General features: G+C 30.7%; 1 protein-coding gene across 1 annotated transcript in view; it reads right to left on the bottom strand.

Moving 5' to 3' along the window:
* The window catches only part of LOC122268288 (probable chitinase 10), a 150,299-nt gene that overhangs the window by 23,467 nt on the left and 114,555 nt on the right, over window positions 1–12,277 (bottom strand). The window contains exons 16-19 of the mRNA XM_071181735.1: window positions 10,147–10,383; window positions 3,417–3,467; window positions 1,612–1,683; window positions 275–472 (exon numbers count right to left, since the gene is read on the bottom strand). Coding sequence (XP_071037836.1) covers window positions 275–472; window positions 1,612–1,683; window positions 3,417–3,467; window positions 10,147–10,383 — 558 coding nt within the window. The remainder of the gene's footprint in view (window positions 1–274; window positions 473–1,611; window positions 1,684–3,416; window positions 3,468–10,146; window positions 10,384–12,277) is intronic.

The raw sequence follows: 12,277 nt of genomic DNA, 5'->3' as shown, positions 1-12,277 counted from the left end.
CAATATAATATTCTAATACCAAAAAAAGTACTTACGTAGCGTGAAAATATCTTTTGTGATGTAACTCTTTCAAAAGTACATAAAAATGGTTGCCATCAGGGGTGTACATGTAGATTTATTAAATACACCTTGTGCGCCACCTAGGAACCAAATCTAGAACCCGACACTCGAAATTTTTGCTCTGTTACAATCGTACCCTGTTACAATTGACCCCACTCTCCCCTATTAATAACAATTTCAAAAGATATGCAGAAAATCATAAAAAAATTTTTACCAAGTCCCCAGTTTTCTTTCAAATCCAGATATGGATCGTAAGCAGCTATCTTGTTGCCAGCCAATTTAGCAAATCCATATATAACGTGAGTACAAAGGAAAGGGTCAATATGCTCGATTAAGAATTTTCCAGCTCCAGGTCTGTAGTTTGCCCAACTGCCAAGGTAACATACCACCTTGTACTTCTTGTTGTTGCGATCTGTATCAAAAAATAAATAAATAAGATAATGGAAGTATTAAAATTAAGAGTGCATTAATTAATAAACATACGAAATAAACTAAGCATAGCTTTCAAAGAATAAAATTTCTATGTAAGTTCATGTGAAAGCTAGACGGAATGCATAGGTGAAAGCGAGACGGAAAAGCGGGTAGTAGAACCAATTTCAGATTTAACTTGTTTTCGGGTGGAGTAAATCTATTCTTCTTTTTTTTAAAAACTATTCTAAAGTAGATATGCTATAGTTGTAAAAAAAAAAATCTCGGCAGTTACAGAAATTTACTGTTTCTCGAAAAAAATGCTGGAATGGAATGTCTTTATACAAGTTTTTACTCTTTTCCGTGTTGGTTTATATAGGCTTAGAGCTTTAAAGGTAATTGAACTACTGAAACTTAAGTTATGTTGCACCCCCGCACCACCCTTCCCATCCTTCAATTTATTGTCTAATAGATGAAGGAGTAGATATCCCCCACGGGATAGTAACTCCGATGACACTGTATCAGTCAGTCTAGTTAATTGAAGTGTGGTGTTAACACGTTCACGCCGGGGTGACCCACCGGTGGGTCACGCTAGATTGTCTCATCTTGACAGCGCACTGGAGTAAAAACTGGTAACAATAAATTTCATTTTTTTCCCGGGAATAATAAAAATCCATAACTACCAATTGTTTTTAACGGATGCAATTTTTATATTGAATTGCTTCTTTGCCGTGATAAATTTGTGCTATTATTTTATTAAATATACGTATAGATTAAATGCAGATTTAATCTGACCACCGCCACCGCAATTCCATTATAACAGGTACATTCTATTGTAAATTAGATATTTCGCGATATTAATTCGAAAAATATTACGCCATAGTGTTTAATACAAACTTATTGAAATACATAAACATTTAATTTTTATTACGCATTTTAAATTTTACAAAGACTCTACTAATCCCGAAACTTCAATAGAAAATAGTCTAGAAATTCAAAGAGAAGGAAAACTATAAAAGTGAAGAAATTAAAAAAACGCCTTAAAAGAACGAAGATTCCAAAAAATACAAATGTCACCAAAATCTTGGCTTTGACGATACATAGACATAAATAAAACAAACATTTAAAAAAAATAATGCATACCTTTAGACGCGGCAGAGGCAAACGCCACGCTCAATAGAAGAATCACACTAATTGCTTTAAGATCCATTCTTCCTACATAAATAAACAAAAAATGAACACTATACGCTGAAATATCACATAATCATGCATTCATTACAGGTGATTGAGTACAAACATAATAAGACAGTTGTTAGATCATACGGAACCCACATTAGTTTTCCTCTACTTTAGTGATTAATCATAATAAGAATAAATTTGATTTAAAACGATATCAACTCATTTCGTCGCCCACATGAATTTTAACCGGAAAAAAATACAATAGTAATGTGGTTTTAATACTAACATAAAATAAGTCTTGTTTTCTGCGGAATAACAGAACAATCAAGGTTAGTTGTAAATTAATAGAAATTAAAAAAATATATTATTTTTTTAAACCAAGAATAACAATGTCTCCACTCGCCTTTAATTTATTTATTTTTTCTTGATTATAATTATAAATATTTTTTATAAAGGATTTTTTTATAACCGTCGTTGAACAACCGACCCAATTTTTGGTTTACAACTACTAATGTTCAACTCCGTAGCCTTGTAATTTTGAGCCCAATCCAGAAGACAAGGGAACTTCTGGATAAAGTATCAGGAGAAATTTGCTTCGTGGAGGACTTTTTGATGGAACTGACAAGCATTTGCGTTGCATGGAGAGAAAAACCACGAAAACCTTCCATGGTTAACCTGATGACAAGGGGACTCTAACCCATAATCCGTTTACCACTGAGGATATTTTACGTCAGCACTGTGGTCGGTGCGAGCTGGGTACGGAATTAGAATCGACCAGCCATCAGTGGGATTCTAACCCGGTTCGCCTCATTAGAAGGTGAATGCTCTACCCCCTGAGGGGATATAAAGGGGTTGCTCAAAATATTGGAAACACTTCTATGTATACAATTTTTTCAGCAACAAATTTTTTGCAATATTTTTTTGCAAAAAATATTAATATCCAAATATTAATATCCAAAATGATGGTATAGATAGTCAATAACTTCTTTCTTGCTTCAATACCAGCAATTTTGAAATCATTCTATAGGGTTGCCACATTTCCCGAATATCCCTGATATATATGCAGAGAATGTGTGAAAAGATTTAGAAATTTTCAAATATTTTTTAATACTTTTATTCTGTTTTCTTCCAATTGCTGTGTATAATATTTAGTAATCATCGTAAAGTTTTATCTATGGATATATTTGAAATAACTAATACGTTTAGATCAGTTTAGTTATAGTTAGACAGGCAAACAAAATATCGGTCAGTCTAATGGTTTTCGTGATGTTGATGTAAGTGTTGACGTAAAATATCCTCAATAGTAAATGAATCGTGAGCTATAGTTCCTTCGACGTCAGGGTAACCATGAGAGGTTTTCGTTGTTTTCCCCTCCATATAACGCAAATGTGGGTCAGTTTCATCACAAAAGTATTCCACAAAGCTAAACCTCTCCCAAAATATGATCCAGGATATTCCCCTGTCTTCTGGATTGGGTTCAAAATTACAAGGCTGCGGAATTAAATAACGAAAGTTGTAAGCTCAATATTCGGTCGGCTGTTCAACGACGGATTATAACAATTCGTTACTTTTCCCATGAATCCGATACCAATCCTAGTTAGCTACCGACATTAATTTTTTAATCACTCTAAATTTTAACTATTTCTCTAATTTCTCTTACTTAATTTTCGCTGAAAGATTATTTCAGCTTAATTCAACATAATTTAATTTCGTTACAGTAACTTAGTACTTAATCGTACTTAATATGCAAACAAAACTTCATAACATACCTTTTCCTCCAGTGACAGACCTACTGTGACACATGTTTTGAAGAACATTTATATGTCATTTATTATCACCTGTTATCAAACTTAAATTCAAGTATCAGATAACCAGGTGGGAGTTTAACAATAAAAAAATGTATCTCGAAAGTTGTCAGTTTTCACAGAGATCGATACTTTTATCAATTATGCATGATAAAAGACGTTTATCCATTTATATGTCAGATTCTGTTGACAAAAGAAAATAACAAACATTTTCCTTGCAAGCAGATTTTCAACAATTATTTCATAAAACGATGGATAAAAAATTAATAAAAAAATAATAATAAGGTTATTGATCCTTGCTATCAATAAATTTTAATTCCTTTTCTGGAATTGCCTGCACGCGTCGTATACATTGAACTAAAAAAAAAAGAATCTTTATTTTTAAATTGTAATTTTTTATAAAAAGCTAATTTCATAAGCTATATTTAGTTTCTATCAAACCAAATTAAAAGTAGTTAAGAGCTATTAAGGATATTCAATAATTTAATATTTTCTATGAATTTTAAAATCTTGAAAAAAATTTATGCATTGAACAACTTGAGAAAATATTATTAAAATCTGTCGAATCATTAATGAGGAAAGCGAGATTAAAAACATCAGAACTTGTTGAATTACTACTGTTAATTGAGGGGATGTGTAAAATAGTTTTTAGAAAGGCATTTAGTCTTTCTGTGGTAATCAGCTTAGTTTTGATGATTTTATTTCAGCCTAATATAATGTTATAACTATTCATATAGCTACTTATTGTAACTAATAACTAATATAACTTTACAAACAATAACATAATTTTATAATGAATAACTATTATAACTACCAAGGCATCAGAAAGTTTTCACAAATCAACTAGAGTTCATTAGCATTAATAAAACTTTTATAAAATGTTCGGATAGAAATAAAAATATATACGAAATAGTAATTTTTCAAACATCTTTTAATTTTATAGTTGGTTTTTGAGTGATTAGATGCGTAGAATCTGAGAAGTTTTGCCACTGACTTTAAAAACATGCATTCGTGATAATGGCTTTAGAAGTTTTCTCATATTATAAAAAATAAATACTATTTTAAGCTGCATAACTTTGTCAGATATCTTCAAATAGAGAGAAAATTTTTAAAGAAAAATCTTGATTAAATATGAATAAATATTAAATCGGAATTAATAATTAATAGGATATTATAAAATATTAATTATTATAATCGGATCTTGAATAAATATTAAATCGAAGAAGAAGACTATGATTAAGAATTATAGAAAGTATTGCTGATCGGAAAAACAAACAAAAATTGGTGCGTAGAATCTGAGAAATTTTGTACCTGACTCAGGCCCGAAAGCGAGACGGAAAAGAGAAAAAAATTGATAGTAGAACTATTTCAAAAATAGATAATTTTCGGGAGGAGTAAATCTATTTTTCGCAATAAACAAATCATTGTTGTTAATTTTTTCTTTAGGGAAAAAGCAATTCAGTATATAAATTGTATCCCTAAAAAGATTTGATAGTTATGGCTATTTTATTATTACCGAAGAAAAATAAAAAACAAAATTTATTTGTTACCAGTTTTTACTCCTTTCCGTCCTGATATATATAGACATACCCTCCAACTGCTACGGAATTTCCGTAGTTTCAGAAATCTTCTTTTCAGACGGTAGCAAAATTAATGTCTTAATATTTAAAAAAAATTAATTTTAGCGTAACTTGTCCACTATTACTTATAAAAGTGCAAGCCATATGGCTAGATTCTTAAGTTCTGATAAAAGTTTAAGAATATCCATTTGCTTTAAAAATTTCTACTTTGGTTCGCTACCACTAGAAAGAATTATTTTCAAAATCCTCATAAGTTGGAGGATATGTATATAGACCTTCAGCCCTGACTTGACTTTAAAAGGGGCCATTTAGGCCTCAGATGCCCAGTTCTACAACAAAGAACGAATTGACTTTAACCGGTTATCGCCCAGCGTCATATATTTAGGACAGTTTCTTTTTTCCAATACATTCATTGTGGCGGGAAACTTTTTTCATTTATCTGGGGGAATTAAAAGATTCTCAGATACCACAATGATTTAGTTATTTCTGATTAGATCTTGAATTATAAGGAGCAAATACTTTTTGATCTATCAAACACTTTTTGAGTGCTCTAACTGTAGAAAAACCAATTAATATATTTTATTTTCGATAATATATTTTACCACTTTTTGTATCATTTCAATACATAAATTCGGGACAAAACGGGTTAAATACATATTTTCGAGATAATAACTTTAGAAGTTTTTCTCTCATTATCATAAATAAATACTATTATAAGCTGCATGACTTAGTCAGATGTTTTCAAATAGACTTGATATTTTGAGAGAAAAATCTCGAATAAATATGGCTAAACAATAAATCGGGATTATTAATTAAAAGGATATTATTAGATACAAATTACATTAATCGTTTCTCGAAAAAATATTGAATCGGAGAAGAAGACTATATAATTAAGCACTAAAGAAAATATTGCTGATCAGCAAAGCAAACAAAAATTGGATTCGGATGCCTGGAATCTGAGAAATTTTGTCACTGACTTTAAAAACATGCATTCGAGATAATAGCTTTAGAAGTTTTTCTCACATTATCATAAATAAACACTATTTTAAGTTTCATAACTTCGTCAGATGTGTTGGAATTGACTTGAAATTCTGACAGAATAATCTTGAATAAATATGCTTTCAGGATATTGTATGGATAAATAATCCAGAATAAAGCTACAAGTAAAAACAAAAGTACATTGAGATTATACCATAAGGAAAGTAATCCTTTTATTTTAAAAATGATTTTTGGATGGTAAACATTTTTGTTATATTTTGGATATGTTTTGTAAGTCCCCTACATTTTTCGGGTCCATCAAATACAAGATCATTCAGAGGAATTATATCTTTGAGTCTAACTTGGTAATTTACAATAACATCTGCATTAGTTAAATATATTTAATTAGATACATTATTTAAGGCTAGACATTCGAACAATTGAATTGCTTCTTAATATGTGAAAATCAGATTACCAACTAAACAGTTATCAAACTGTTCTTTTTTTAATTTTCGTGATCAGTATACTAAAGTTCTTTGTACTCATAAAATTGCTTACAATTTTTTAAACGAAAATAACTAAATTATATTATTTCAATAATACATCACTTTATCATGAATAAGATTTATCCATTTTAAGATATTAGCTATCATATGTCTGTATTTTGCTACATTTTTAAATGAAGTTCATAATAACAAATGACTTACCCAATTTCTAAGTCGTTATATTGTATATTGTAATTAAATATAAGTTTATTAAACTTTGAGACAGTTTTTTCGAAACTTAACAATTAATTACAGACGGATTAAGAATGAAAACATTGTATTTGCTAAAAAAGACGCAATTTTGAAAATATGATTAAAATATGTAAATATAAGAGCATTTCCGTTCAAAAAACTGTCTAACATCCTTGAACTCAATCGAACACTAATGGTTTCATGACCCTAATTAGTCTCATTCTTTTACTCGAACAACTTATAAAATCTGAATTATATCGACTCATCAAACAACAATAAACAGTGTGTCTACTTTTAAGACTATTAACACGTTGAATGCCACGATAATTTTACATGACTTGCTCGTCTGTCCACACGGTAAATAACTACAAATTAAATTTGCGAATATTGACAGATTTTTCTAGTTTATAGAAGGTTTAGCATAACGTATCTGTAAAAAGTAGTGAATTGTATATGCCTACGAATTGTTTAAAAATAGTGGGCAAAAATCTAATAAATTAAATTTATTAAACCAAGAATCGCAATAATTAAGTAAATTTTGAATAAATTTTCCGCAATTCCGTAAAAGATTATAAATTTTATAGTTCTATATCATGTTATACGCTGTCAGCCAACTGTTTTTCGCGGCCTATGTGAAAGGTCAGTGTCAGCAATCTGTGGCACACGCAGCCTAAATGTAAATTTAGTGTCAGAAACCGGTGGTTGACGCGGCCTAAATGGAAAGTCCAGTGTCAGCCACCGATGGCTGACGCGGCGCTCAACATGTTAGATGGAATTTGGCTGCTACTCTCATCAGCACATCTCTAAACATTTCTTCCTTATTCCTCTCTTAATACCTAAAACACATTTTGAGGATGGATTAGGAATTAGCAAAAAACCGTATTTTCATTGTAGACCTGCCAATTACTACGCCTTTTGTCAAATATTTTACAGAGCGGTAGGCATTTTAAAACAAAACTTTTCAGAATATTTGGTAATTTTAACAATATTTTAAAAGCTTCATCACGAAAAAGCTTGAACAAAGTGGTGTTGCATTTGCCAATTTCTACACATTTGACGTAAAATTTTTATTTCTGTAATTAAAGTGGTCGTAAAATGTATGCTTTCTAGATATTCTTTGCATTTATAAACTTAATTTATATTTTTTTTGACCACCACTATTTCTTAAAAAATTACAAAAATATAAATATATGTAATACAGTAGTAAGTTTCTACAGAAATCTTTCAGAAATACCGCAAGTGTTTCTACCTAAGTTTGCAATTTATATTCGATCTCGAAAAGATTAAACGTTGGCAAGTATGCATTTGAACTTTTAAATCATTTATATACAGTGGTGTGAAAAATAAATTTAAATGGATAAAGTATAATACAGTAAAAGCATAAACTTAGTTACCACTAGAATAAAGTTTTACAGAAAGCATAGAAGGTTGGAAGCCTTAGTGTTCAAAAGTCGTGTTGTCACAATGTCACAAAAACAAAATGTCTTATTCACTGCATGATTTTCATGATGTATGTGGTAGGGGCCGTTGCGTGGCCTAGGTACCAAGTTTGTTTTAAATAAAGAAAAAGTTTTCAAATGTCTACCTCTCAGTAAAATATTTTGCAAAAAGCATAGTAGTTAGGATATATAAGATATCAGAAATAATAAAAATAATAAATAAAAATAATCAAAATAAAAGATATCAGAATTTTCGGTAAGTTAGTCATCATTTTAAAAGCATCATCATCATCAAATTTTATCTGGGCGCCTGAGGCCGTTAGCGGCCCTTTTCCCATCCGTCTTGAAATGTTGTCTTTAAGGTGGCTCATTCTGGTAATTGGAATGCAAATTGGAAAGAGCGTCATCACAAAGTGTCTGAAATAAAATGAACTTTTAAATCATTTGTGTATAGTGGTATAGAAAATAAGTTTATATGGAGAAAAAAAACCCATTAAAACATAAACTTCGTTACCACTGGAATAAAGTTCTATAAAAAAGCGTCGAAAGCGTGGAAAAATTTATTCAGTTCTGTTATTGTTACACATGCATACTTGCCAACTTTTACGCATTTGGCGTAAAATTTTATTTTTATATTTAAAGTGGTAGTTAATATATACTATATTTTCATTTATAAACTTTGTTTTTAAATGATTTTGATCACCACCATTCTTAAAAAAATTAAGCATATATATTAATATGCGCTGATATGGTTGTCAGCTAGCTCGGGGTAATACCTCGAAGGGAGGCGAGGCAGTCTGCCACAAAACCTCTTCTCTCTCTCTCAAACTTGTTTGTTCAATCTCACTACTTCATTTTAATTTTCTCTCAGTAAAAGATACTGAACCTCAACTTTCACCTTTCAGTTGCGCTTCGGCGATTTATTATTTATTTCCACTCAGATGAATTAGTTGGAGCCCCTAGCGGGGCTGATGCTAAGATAACCGACACATATGAGTATGAGTAACAATGGATGTACTGGGTACTCTTTAAAAAAGTAGGCGTAACTATCCTTCGTTAACGAATTTTACTATATAATTCGCTACCACTTTATTAAAACTATTGCACAAAGCGGAGCAGTTGGCATGTCTGTAAAGCATGCCCATTCCCATATCCAGGATGTTTCATTCATTTAATATCATATTTGGTCTTCCTATAGTTCTTTTCTCTTCTGGGGCCCATGTGAGAGCAACAGATATTTTTTCTCTAGTAATTAGTAGTACCTTAATAAGTTCCATCAAAGAGTTTCATTTTATATTGTCTTCATTTATTCTTTTTCAAACGATATTCATTCAACGCTTTTATTCAAACGATATTCATTCAAACGTTTATTAGGATTTTTAATGGTTATCAAACGATTTTTATTCAAACGTTTGTTGTTTTGTACGGATAGAAAATTTTCAAAGTAAATGTCATGCATTCGCTTTGAGATGTTTCTAATTTTCATTTTTTTTTTCTTCTTCTCTATATTTGCCTGTTTCCATGCCTCTGAACCATAAAGTAGAACTGCTTTGACAACTGCTTCGTAAAGTACTGTTTTTACCTTCATTTCAATATTTGGCGCTCATCAGAATTTTATAGGAGAAAGGGTAATATCACTTTATTCAATTTAAATGTAATGTAAATTAGTAAAGTTTAAAAAAAAAGTAGTGATATATGCCTGGTATCCAGATTTAGTAATGATTAATCGTTATTTAAAAATTTTGATATCTCTCAGCACTTGTTTCCATCATAAGCTGATTTTATCTCTATCATAAGCTGATTATTATGTTAAGCACTTCAGACAAAATTTATACGCGTAATTAAAAAATATATACAACAGCACTTATAAATAAAACCATTTATTTTAGTTATTTACTAAATGACGCACGTTAAATCTGTAGGGTCACAAAGTCCTCCATGTTCCCATAGCAAATCATACCTCTGAATTGGAGATTGATCATTCTCTGATTCAGGTCAAAATTATGATCTGTGGATGTATGAATGGGCTCGTCCTTCAAACTGACAGTAACATGTGTTTGGCTGAAGTCGTTTTCTTGGCCATAGATGGCGCCACTGAAAACAAGAAAAGCACCCTTTGCCTTAAACTCGCTTGGTTTCTCTAAGCGGGCTTGCTGGCTTTGGCAAGTCGCATTAGAAACAATAACAACTAAATGAACTATCCATGAATTTAGTTACTGGAGGTGAATTTACACATATTAGCTTCAGAAAATTTAGCATCTCAAATGAAGATTATTATTTGCTAAATATTTTCTGACTATACTATATTTAAAAAAATACCCTATTTTTAAAGGCTGGTTGAAAAGCTGTACTTCTAGGTGACCGTAATATATTAAACCTAACATTTTCGCTATCTACAGTTTCAACAGACAATCCACAGACAATTTTTTCTTCTTTTGCGAATGATTTTTTTCATATAGTAAAATAACATTTGTTAAAATAGCAATTAGAAATATTACTGCTTAGTATGTTATAAATCTGCGTCAGTTTGAAACGATGTAATTACGTGCAATTCTTAACACGTTGAATGCTATGCTAATTTTACATGGCTTGTCTGCCTAAACGGTAAATAACTACACATTAAAATTGCAAATATTAGACAATTTTTGCTGGTTTTTTAAAAGGTTTAGCATGCAAATCGGTTAAAAGTGGTGAATAATATAAGCCTACGAATTGCTTAGAAATAGTGGTGTATAAAAATCTACTAAATTGAATTTATTAAACCAAGAATCACAATTAATAAACTAGCACTTGAAAATATTTATTCGCTGTCCGGAGCAAATTGGCATCTCTGTGTATATAAATAATACTATTTTTGTGTTCTATATTGCATTAATTTCTTCAAACCATTTTAGCAACGATAATAATATTAAAAAAATTAAAAATTTACTCGAATTATGTGTTTCTAATTATCTGGGCTTCGCCGACCCCCATGGCATTCAACGTGTTAATACATATTGATCCCATAAAAGGTCAACGTTCCCGTGAATTTTTTTACGGGAAGATAAGGAATGGTAACTCAATTATTTCATTCTTGTGATTTATTTTGGACAAAAAGAGTCGTGTTGACTATAATATATGAATATGAGTTTTTGATCTGAAAATAAAGAACTACTGAACTTAAGTTGCAGCAATCAGCAGAAAATTTCAAATCAGTTTAAGCATGTATGTCCAACCACATCTTTTTACGAAAGTACTTTTTACATCTATGCAAAAATAAAAAAAATAATAAATAAATTTACAATCTTATTCCGGTACGGGTTAAGAAAGAAACATTTAAAAACCCAGCATTTCCTTTTTGAAGTCAAAATGAGCCGCAAACAATTCTAAATTAGTCGAAATAAAAAGTTTAACTCAGTTTAATTAATAGAAGAAAGAAAAATATATTACGTTTTCTTATCGTGCTAGAAGTCGGTTGGATTTTTAAAACAGTAGTCGTGTCTCAGCTTATCGACTGGAGAATATCGTCTGCTTGATATGCTTCGTTTGTATGAAGGCAAAATCGTCTGCTTCTTTTCTTTCCCGCCTTTTCTATATAGATCATCCGTCAGATTTCTTTTCCCTCTATTTCTGAAATTATCGTCTGCTGGAAGTTATCTTCTGAAAGAATTTTCGCTTCGGTGCTTGAAATGAATATGAATAATAATGATTCAACTCAGCTACAGTTCGCGTCGAACGTTGTGATGAACATACACAAAGTGAATACTGTAAAGCACTTGCCCAAGCATTGACTGGCGTTAACTCAGGTAAGAGCGCCCAACAAGGATAGTGCACAAACAAGTGCGAACAACGTTAGCAGCACGAACTATTCGCAAACAAACTTGAACAACAAGAAGAAAAAGAGAATAAAGTACAGTCAACAGATGATGATTCTGCAGACGTTGAAAATTATCCTGCTCCAAATAATAACTTTGAGTACCGGAGTTCGCAGAACTCTAAAAATAAAATAGCAATTTCAATATAATTCTCTTCGAATTACGTTGAACTAAATAGATTTTTTGTGTGGTTGTTTTAAAGGTTATTTTTATGTTGAATAAAATGTAATCGAAACA

This window comes from Parasteatoda tepidariorum, chromosome 6 (genome assembly GCF_043381705.1).
Source record: "Parasteatoda tepidariorum isolate YZ-2023 chromosome 6, CAS_Ptep_4.0, whole genome shotgun sequence".
NCBI classification, from domain to species: domain Eukaryota; kingdom Metazoa; phylum Arthropoda; class Arachnida; order Araneae; family Theridiidae; genus Parasteatoda; species Parasteatoda tepidariorum.
This window is presented reverse-complemented; position numbering and strand designations above follow the sequence as displayed.